This window comes from Cebus imitator, unplaced genomic scaffold, assembly GCF_001604975.1.
Source record: "Cebus imitator isolate Cc_AM_T3 unplaced genomic scaffold, Cebus_imitator-1.0 Scaffold153, whole genome shotgun sequence".
Classification (NCBI taxonomy): Eukaryota; Metazoa; Chordata; class Mammalia; order Primates; family Cebidae; genus Cebus; species Cebus imitator.
In genome coordinates this window covers 122,163-132,265 of record NW_016107468.1, presented here as the reverse complement: position 1 = coordinate 132,265, position 10,103 = coordinate 122,163, and the positions used below count along the sequence as shown (strand labels likewise).

Sequence of the window (10,103 nt, the reverse complement as noted above, 5' to 3'; positions counted from 1 at the left end):
CTTGAAACATTTTTTTCATATGGAGTCTTACTCTGTCGCCCAGGCTGGAGTGCAGTGGCATGATTTCAGCTCACTGCAACCTCCACCTCCCAGTTCAAGGGATCCTCATGCCATAGCCCCCCGAGTAGCTGGGAGGCTGAGCGCCACCATTCTCAGCAAATTTTTGTATTTTTTTGGTAGAGATTTTACCATGTTGCCCAGGCTGGTCTCAAACTCCTGACCTCAAGTGATCCACCCGCCTCAGCCTCCCAAAGTGCTGGGATTACAGGCGTGAGCCACCGCTCCCGGCCAAGAGCTGGGCTTTCTGAGGTTGCTACTACTTCTTGGCCTGAGGGCACCTGTAAATGGGGGGCAGGGGATGGGGAAGGTGTCCTCAGGCCTCTGTCCCCCATGCTCTGTGGAAGTACAGCAGCCCCAAACCTCCCCGCTCAGGGGATCCAGGTCCTGGGTTGCAGGCTGCTTCTGCCTGCGCTGAGCAGCTAACCAGGCCATGTGCACAGAAGCTAATTTGGGTTTCTTCCTTTTCTTTCAGCCCAGGATCCTGGGAGAGCACTTGCTAAAAAAAAAATCCCTCTCTGGGAGAAGGGGCAGGAAGGCCATTGCAAGCGATCTCAAGGCATGAAGCTGAAAGATTTCCTTTTACTCAAAAAAGCACCCTGGATTTGGAAGCCCTGAGAGCTTATTGGCCATATGCTAACTTCTGTTTTTATGTTTTCTTAAGTCCGAGCCTCACTCTGTCACCCAGGCTGGTGCGCAGTCATAGCTCACTGCAGCCTCAAACCCATGGGCTCAAGTGATCCTCCTGCCTCAGTCTCCAGAGTAGCTGGGGACTATGGGCACACTACCACCATGCTTGACCATTTTTCATTTTTGTAGAGATGGGGTCTTACTATATTGTCCAGGCTGGTCTCAAACTCCTAGCCGGAAGCAATCCTCCTGCCTCAGCCTCTCGAAATGCTGCGATTATAGGTGTGAGCCACTACACCCAGCCCTAAATTCTGGTTTAAATATACATGAGGGTGGCCAGGTAGAGTAGCTCCTCCCTGTGATTCCAGCACTTTGGGAGGCAAAGATTGGCAGATGGCTTGAGCCCACGGCAACATGGCAAAAACCCCTGCCTACAAAAACTATAAAAATTAGCCAGGTGTAGTGGGGCACGCCTGTAGTCTCAGTGACTTGGGAGGCCAACACAGAAGGATCACTCGAACCCACGGGGTTGAGGCTGCAGTGAGCCATGATCATGCCACTGCACTCCAGCCTGGGAGACAGAGAAAGACCCTGTCTTTAAAAAAAAAATGGGCGCTGGGCATGGTGGCTCATGCCTGTAATCCCAGTACTTTGGGAGGCTGAGGCGAGCAGATCACCTGAGATCAGGAGGTGGAGACCAGCTTGGACTACATGGTGAAGCCCCGCCTCCTCTAAAAATATAAAAATTAGCTGGGCGTGGTGGCACATGCCTGTAATCGCAGCTACTTGGGAGGCTGGGACAGAAGAATCACTTGAACCTGGGAGGCGGAGGTTGCAGTGACCCGAGATCGCACCACTGCACTCCAGCCTGGGCGACAAGAGCGAAACTCCATCTCAAGAAAACCCAAAAAACAAAAAAACAAATGTAAGTGGGGAACTGAAAACTCAAGAATCCCTGAGTGCAATTTGTATCCAGGCAAGAGTCCGTTTCTAGCCATCTATCCTGTGAATTAATTCCTATTGTCCTGGGTACTCTGTCAGCCCCACAGGCAATGGGGTTGGACATCTCTGCCGCTGAGGGGCTGGGGTCCTGGGAAAGTCTCGGCTTGCTCACCTGTGAAATGCAGCCAGTATCAATCTAAGGATGTTAAGGTGAAATGGAGTCTCATAGAGCCTGGCATAAGACATGATGCTAGAGCCACTCAGAAGGCCCTTCCTGGCCCTGGTGGGGCGGACACAGCTCAACTGGGTGTGGACCTCCTCAGAGGGGCTGGGAGGATGGGCTCAGCTGAAGGAAGAAGGGGTAGATGCTCAAGGAATTTCTAGATTTGGAGCAAAACTGACACTGGTGACAGTGACCTCTTTAGGGCCACCTCCCTCTAGCCTTCCAGGCCCCACTCTGGGAAACCCCACATTCTGGGGAAGTACTTGCTGCACCGCTGCTAAAGTTTCATTAGGACTGGCAGAAAGGGGGCTGCCCCTGGTTCCCCATGTGGGCATCTGAGTGGGAGATGGAAACCCCCAGGGGGAGAGGCAGAGATTGCCCTCGGGTCTGTGCCAGCCCCAGGCGCAAGGTCTGAGGTCCCGGGTCGCAGGAGCCTGTACCCTAAGACACGTGTGGCTAAATGAAGGCTTAGGGACTGGGCAGAAGGCCGTCCTGGGCACCGAGCTCCCATCTCTCCAGCTCTGCTCCGTGGGGGGGTGCAGCTGGGTCAGCTCAGACCAGCTTGGGTTTTCCCTGGTCACTGGGGCTAGCTGCTCCTCTAAAAGAGGGCCAAGGAGCTCCTCTTCTGAGCCAGGTACCCCCCTTCGACTGCCCCAGGCATCCTCTCGGGGACAAGGAAAATGCTTCCTGGGCTGCAAAACAGAGGTCAGCAAACGCCCTAGCCCTCCCCAGCCCGACCCTCCGGCCCCAGCAGGCGGGGCAGGCGCCTACGTGGGTGTGCTGGGAGGAGCACAGGGCCTCCACCGCCTGGAGTCTGTTCTCGGCCACCAGGAGCTTCTCCCGCAACCGCTCGGCCTCCTGTTTGCTCTGGGCTTCGGCCCGCTGCAGCCGCTCGTAGTCCAGCATCTTTTTCTCGGCCAGCGAGATCTGCTCCTTGAGGAACTCGATGGCCTGCGCCTGGCCCCGGTACTCCACGTCCAGCTTTTCCAGCTCATGCACGCGCAGCTCGGCGTCCCGGCGCTGGTCCTGGGCCTCCTGCAGCTCCAGCCGGTGCTGGCTGGCTTGCACCTCCAGCTGGGCCCGCCAGTGCCGCTGCAGCCCGGCCAGCTCCTCCTGGGCCTCCTGCAGCTTCTCCCGCAGGGCCTCCTTCTCCTTCACGTGCACGGCGGTCTCCAGGTCATTCTTGGCCTGCAGGTTACCCAGCTCCAGCTGGTGCTCCATCTTGATGCCCTCCATCACCGCCTTCAGCTCGCCGATCTCCTTCTGCTGGGCGCCTGGGCCCGAGTTCAGGGTGGCCTTGAGGTCCTCCAGGGACTTCTGGTGGTCCGAGGCCAGCGAGTCCAGCTTGGATTTCCAGTTGTCCATGAGCCCCATGTTCTCGCTGGTGGCCTGCTGAACCTTGTCCTTCAGGCCCGCCACCTCCTGCGCGTACTTCTCGTTGGCCGCACGGAGCTTGTCCACCTCCGCCTGGTAGGCCTTCAGGGCCTTCTCGTATTTATCCCGCAGCACCCCGCTCTCCCTCTGGTGCTCCTTGCTGGCCGACAGCAGCCGCTCCCGCAGCCGCAGGGTCTCGGCGGCGTCGGGGTGGTCCGGGGGCGGGGGTCCCGAGTGCAGCAGGCACTGCTGCAGCTCCTCGATCTCACCGCGTCGCAGGGTGAGCTCCTCCTCCAGCTGCAGCACCCGGGACTTCTCGGCCACTGTGGTCAGCTGCGGGGAGAGAGGGAGACAGGGGTCAGGGGGCTGGCTGGCTGCCAGCTGGAGGGTGAGGGGGGCACAGTGGTGGTGGGCGGGGCATCCACTTGAGGGCACCAGCCCCAGCAGGTGGAGGTCATGGGAAGGGAAAGGCGCCCACTCTCTCCTGAATGCCGGCTGGACGCAAAAGCCCCGTCCATCCCAGCATCCAGACCCCCCTAGCTGTACCCCAAAGATTCACAGAGCCAACTGTCACCACTGCCTTACCCACGTGGCTTGGACAAATTGGTAGTTAAAAGAAACCACCTATTTGAGGCTACAGCTTTTTTGTTGTTACTGTTTTTTGAGACAGAGTCTCACTCTGTCACACAGACTGGAGTGCAAGGGCCTGATCTCGGCTCACTGCAGCCTCTGTCTCCCAGGTTCAAGTGATCCTCCTGCTTCAGCCCCCTGAGTAGCCAGGACTAGAGGCGTGCACCACCATGCACCTGGGGAATTTTTGTATTTTTAGTAGAGATGGGGCTTCACCATGTTGGCCAGGTTGGCCTCAAACTCCTGGCCTCAAGTGATCCACCTGCCTCAGCCTCCCAAAGTGTTGAGATTACAGGTGTGAGCCACCTTGACCAGACTTTTTTTTTTTTTTTTTTTTTTTTTTTTAAAGAGACAGGAGTCTTGCTATGTTGCCCAGGCTGAAGAGCAGCCGTGCAGTAATAGCTCAGTGCACCCTCAAATTCCTGGGCTCAAGCAATCCTCCTGCCTCAGCCTCAAGCGCAGCTGAGACTCCACAGGCATGAGCCACCACGTCACCACACCCAACTGAGTTGAAGTTCTTTGTTCTTTTATTAAGAATTTTTTTTTGTTAACATTCTTTGTAAAGAGCAGAAGCCACAGTGAATTTTGCATTATCCTGCCCCAGGAAGGTCTCCAACCAAGGGGCTAGCTGCAGGCAGTGGCCATGAAAGGTCCAGTTTAATGCTTAAAGCAGAAGAGAGTGAGTGCTCTCAGATTCACCTTTCAACAAAGCTCTCAGAGGCTTCTTTCTCCAGAAAACCACCTTGATCAGGCTGATGGTCATAGATTTGGAAACAATATATTTTCAAGGTTTAAATCTATTACAAGCTTTAAACATTTTCTTTCTGAAGGTATCCTTTAGTTTGATAAACCTATTTTTGTTTTTTGTTTTTTTCGAGATGGAGTCTTGCTCTTTTGCCCAGGCTGGGGTGCAGTGGCGTGATCTTGGCTCACTGCAACCTCCGCCTCCCCGGTTCAAATGATTCTCCTGTCTCAGCCTCCCAAGTAGCTGGGACTACAGGCTCCTTCCACCTCGCCTGGCTAATTTTTATATCTTTAGTAGAGACGGAGTTTCACCACGTTGGCCAGGCTGGTCTCGAACTACTGACCTCAGATAACCCCAGGTGATCCACCCGCCTTGGCCTCCCAAAGTGCTGGGATTACAGGCGTGAGCCACCACACCCAGGCCTGTTTTTGTGTCTTCATCAGGTTGAACCCTAGACCAGGATGCATTTGGAGGGCTCTAGACCGTCCACAGTGACTGAGTCAGTTTGTGCGTTCAGTCTTGATGCATGTGAGTGTGTACTGTACAAGCACGTGGTCACTGGGCAATGGCCCGTGTGTGCAAATGGACCCTGTGTGTCTCCGGACACATGCACACAGCCACTTGTGCACTGAGGCCACCGTGCAGAAACTGACCACTGCTCCTTCCACACCTACACGCTGTTTACTACGGGTGCTTTTCCCGTGATCGCTTGCTGCCTGTGTAAGCTTCCTCCCAGGGGAGCTGCTGGGGGGCCGGCTGCTGTTTGGATGTGAGCACCTGCACAGAGTGCTGGACCCCAGCATGCATGGTAAGCCTGGAGGAGACTGCTGGGCCCAGAGCAGGGACTCGGAACCATGTCCTGTACTCTGGAAGCCTCACCCACAAGCACAGCTGTTCCATGGCTCCGGGACCCATCACAGTCCCATTTCCTGGGGACACCTCCACTCCCGAAAAAGCCCCACCACGTCCTCAGCCCCAGGGCCTTCAGGCCGGGCCCTCCTGCCCCATGTTTCAGGCTCCCTGGGCCAGAGAACCCGGGAAGGTATCTGCAGTTCCCGACCTCCTTCCTCTCTCCAGCCTCCTCAGCTGGGGAGACAGGAAGCATGGATCCGTAGTTTCTGGGTCTGCCTACAGGACAGGCATTAAGGGCAGGACATTCCCAAGGGCCCCAAAACTTTGTTGTGGCAATGCATAGGGGGCGGTCTCACAGGACATTCTCAGCTACTGGGACCATGAGCTGGGGGGCCAGATCCCAAAAAAAACAGACCACCCCTGCCCCCAACTCCACCCCAGTGAGCAACCCTTAGCCAGAGAACATAAGCACATTTCTTTTTCTTGGTTTGTTTTTGAGGCGGAGTCTTGCTCTGTCACCAAGGCAGACCGTGCCATGGCAGGATCTCAGCTCACTGCAACCTCCACCCCTGGGTTCAAGCAGTTCTCCTGCCTCAGCCTCCCAAGTAGCTGGAATCACAGGCATGAGCCACCATGCCCGGCTGAGACAAGGTTTCACCATATTGGCCAGGCTGGTCTCGAACTCCTGACCTCAGGCGATCCACCCACCTGGGCCTCCCAAAGTGCTGGGATTACAGGCATGAACGCCCGGCTGCATAAATACATTTCTAAATCTTGACTTCCCTCCTCCAAGGGGGTACAAAAGAAAAAAAAAAAAGATGATAGCAGCTAAAGAAAGTCAATAATGAAACAGAGAAGCCGGAGAGGGCACCAGAGGGCAAGGTGGCTGGCAGGCCAGGCGGGCGTGGTGGCGCGGTTACCCTGTTGTCCGCTAATTCTCGGAGCAGCCGCTCGGCCTGCGCCTTCTCCAGTAGCAGGCTCTGTTCCAGCTCCCCAATGCGCGCGTGCTCCAGCTGCGTCTGGGTCTGGTCCACCCAGGGTGGACACGGTGGGGTGGGGGCGGGGACACAGGGAGGGGGGCACAGGGAAGAAGAAGCCGGAGAAAGAGAGAAGGAGAGAGAGAGAAAGAGAGGAGGCGTCATCTTCTGTGAACAAGGCGAGGAGAGCAGATTCATGAGCCAGAATTGCTCAGGGAAAGAGAGGAAGTCTGGGGAGGTGGGGCCTGACCCCCACCCCTCACTGTGTCCCACTTGGGTCTGTGTAGGGGGGAGGCTGCAGCCGTCCTCCCTCGCTGGCACCTGCTTAGGGTAGCAATGGCCACCTCACTTCTTATCTGTTGTCCCCTCCACCCCCAACCAGCAGCCCATGACCTGCTCCTGGGGAGGGGACCATCCTGTTCCCATTCCCCTGCAGGCTGTCGCTGGTTGTAGGCAAAGCATTCTGCACATAGGAGACCCCCCCAGGATGAGGAATAAATAAAGGACCCCAGGATTCCCGATCCACACCCCCCAGGCCCGTGCTAAAGGTGCAAGAACCCATAACACAAAAGATGTTTCCAAAATGTACCCGCCCCCTCCGGATTCTCTAGGCCCCAGCCTCCTCGAGGGAGGCTGGGCTGTGCCTCCCACCGCCGGGCCCCATCGGTGCCCACCCCCCAGACCCCACAGAGGACGCCTGGTCTCCAGAAATCACAAGGGCACTTTTGTCCCAGCCTGACAATATCCGCTTCATCTGCTGACAAAGGCCAGCATTCTCAGGGTGTCAAGGCTGGCATTTCCCATAACAGATCTTGGAAGGGAAGCCGGGGAGGGTGAGCACTTTCAGAGCCGGTTGAACACCCAAGTTCATCTTAGGGAGACGCTAGAGGGTGCTCTTTCTTCTCCAGGAGAGAAGGGGTTAATCAGCTGCAGGGCAGTTCTGAAGGGGCGGGGCTTAGCAAAACAGCATCTAGGTGTGAAACCTGGAATAAGAACCCGGAAACTCTTCTATTGGTGAAGGTGTGAATGGACACCACCTGATGAGAAATACTCCTGCGGTTCATTGAGACGTTGAGATGATTACGTCCTTTGGCCTATTTTATTTCTTGAATTTTCTTAAGGAACAATAACAAAAAAGGGTCTCTCTCTCTCCCCTCCCCTTCCCACACTCTTCTTTCTCCCTCTCCGTCTCTCTCCTTCCCTCTTTTTCCCTCTCTCTCCTGCCTCTCTCTCCTGCCTCTCTCCTCCTCCTTCTCTCTCTCTCTCCCTCCCTCCTCCCCTCTGTCTTCCTCTCTCTCTCTTTCTCTCCTCTCCCTACCTCCCCCACGCTCCTGCCTCCCTGGCACTGTGCTCCAGTGCCAACAAAAAGTCAGCCTGTCTCTTCCCGAAAATCACAAGCTCTGTCCCAGCCTAGCAGAGAGTCCCAGCCTCGCCTCCCCACCAGTGGGCACAGCAGCTCTGCCTGGAACCCTCATGGATGGCTATAGATACACGTGGAACTGGTAGCCCCCACAGGCAAGAAAAAGCCCCCAGCTTCCCAGTTTCAAGGGCAACTTCATTTGGTCCCACCCCAAAGGACTCCTTCCCTCACTTTCTTTCTTTTTTCTTTTTTTGAGATAGTTTCCCTCCGTCACCCAGGCTGGAGTGCCGTGACGTGATTTGGCTCACTGCAACCTCCACCTCCCGAGTTCAAGAGATTCTCTAGCCTCAGCCTCCCAAGTAGCTGGGATTATAGGTGCCTACCCCCATGCTGGGCTAATTTTTGTATTTTTAGTAGAGACGGGGTTTCACCACATTGGCCAGGCTGGTCTCGAACCCCTGACCTCAGGTGATTCACCTGCCTTGGCTTCCCAAAATGCTGGAATTATAGGCACGAGCCACTGCGCCCAGCCCCTCAAAGAGTTTCTATTCTGGAGCGGGGAGGGGACGATGGAAACCATAAAAGAATAGTGAAGAGCATTCCAGATTGTGATCTGCACTGTGAACAGATAGCACTGGGGAGAGAGTAGCTGGAATGGCAGTGAAATAGAGGAAACATGTAATTCACACAAGCCCTGAAGGATAAGGGACTCCTCACACAAGGCAGGCGTGGGAGGAAGAGGCACAAGCGTTTCAGGCTGGGGGAACCAGCGTGTACAAAAGCTCAGAGGCAGGACACAGCTTGTGGTGTTCCAGAAACAGAGAAAAGCCTGGAGAACAGTAACGTAGGGGCAGGGGTGTGAGACAGGGCTGGGAAGGGAGGGTGGCTGGGCCCTGGGGTCTTCTCTGGCTCACTCTACAGAGTCTAGATGATATCTAGTGTGGTGGTGCTAGGTGTGTGAGCAGTTAACAGGCAGGATCTGATTTCCTTTTTTTTTTTTTTTGAGACAGAGTCTTGCTCTGTTGCCCCAGGCTGCAGTGCAGTGGTGCAAGCCTGACTCACAGCAACCTCCACCTGCTGGGATCAAGAGAGTCTCCTGCCTCAGCCTCCCAAGTAGCTGGGATTACAGGCAGGCGCCACCACACCTGGCTAATTTTTGTATTTTTAGAAGAGATCGGGTTTCGCCATGTTGGCCAGACTGATTTGGAACTCCTGACCTCAAGTGATCCGCCTGCCTTGGCCTCCCAACATGCTGGGACTACAGGTGTGAGCCGCTGTGCCTAGCCATATTTTTAAAAATTTTATTTATAACCAGGCGCAGTGGCTCACATCTATAATCCCAGCACTTTGGGAAGCCAAGATGGGCAGATCACCTGAGGTCAGGAGTTTGAAACCAGCCTGACCAACACGGAGAAACCCCATCTCTACTAAAAATACCAAATTAGACAGGCGTGGTGGAGCATGTCTGTAATCCCAGCTACTCGGGAGGCTGAGGCAGGAGAATCACTTGAACCCAGGAGGTAGAGGTTGCGGTGAGTTGAGATCGCACCACTGCGCTCCAGCCTGGGCAATAAGAGCAAAACTCCATCTCAAAAAAAAAATATTTATTTATTTTTAGAGATGGGGTCTTGCTCTGTTACCCAGGCTGGAGTGCGGTGGTGCAATCTTGGTTCACTGCAACCTCCACCTTCCAGGTTCAAGCGATTCTCCTGCCTCAGTTTCCTGAGTAGCTGGGATTACTGGTGCCTGCCACCACTCCTGGCTAATTTTTTGTATTTTTAGTAGAGACGGGGTTTGACCATGTTGGCCAGGCTGGTCTGCTTCTCCTGACCTCAAGTGATCCAACCGCCTTGGCCTCCCAAAATGCTGGGATTACAGGTGTGAGCCACTGCGTCCAGCCAGAATACTTTAATTTTTGTAGAGATGGGGTCTCACTTTGCTGCCCAGTCTGGTCTCTAATTCCTGGCCTCGAGTGACCCTCCTACCTCTACCTCCCAAGTGCTGGGATTGCAGGCATGGGCCACCGCACCTGGCCTCACTTACATTTTCAAAAGATTGGACCATATGACGTCTGGGATGTGGGAGGAGGTCCTGGATCAGGGCATGGCTGAAATAGGACTAGCGGTGAGTTAATAACTGTTGAAGCTGAGCGACGGGTAAATGGAAGTTCATTATACTATCTTCTCTATTTTTGTATAGGCTTAAAAATTTCCAACATCAAAAATGAAAAAGACATATATATATATAATATATATATATATATAATATATATATATTATATATATATATAATATATATATATATATAATATAT

General features: G+C 54.4%; 1 protein-coding gene across 1 annotated transcript in view; it reads right to left on the bottom strand.

The window, feature by feature from the left end:
- The window catches only part of CLIP2 (CAP-Gly domain containing linker protein 2), a 93,712-nt gene that overhangs the window by 18,331 nt on the left and 65,278 nt on the right, over positions 1–10,103 (bottom strand). The window contains exons 9-10 of the mRNA XM_037743772.1: positions 6,374–6,478; positions 2,624–3,559 (exon numbers count right to left, since the gene is read on the bottom strand). Coding sequence (XP_037599700.1) covers positions 2,624–3,559; positions 6,374–6,478 — 1,041 coding nt within the window. The remainder of the gene's footprint in view (positions 1–2,623; positions 3,560–6,373; positions 6,479–10,103) is intronic.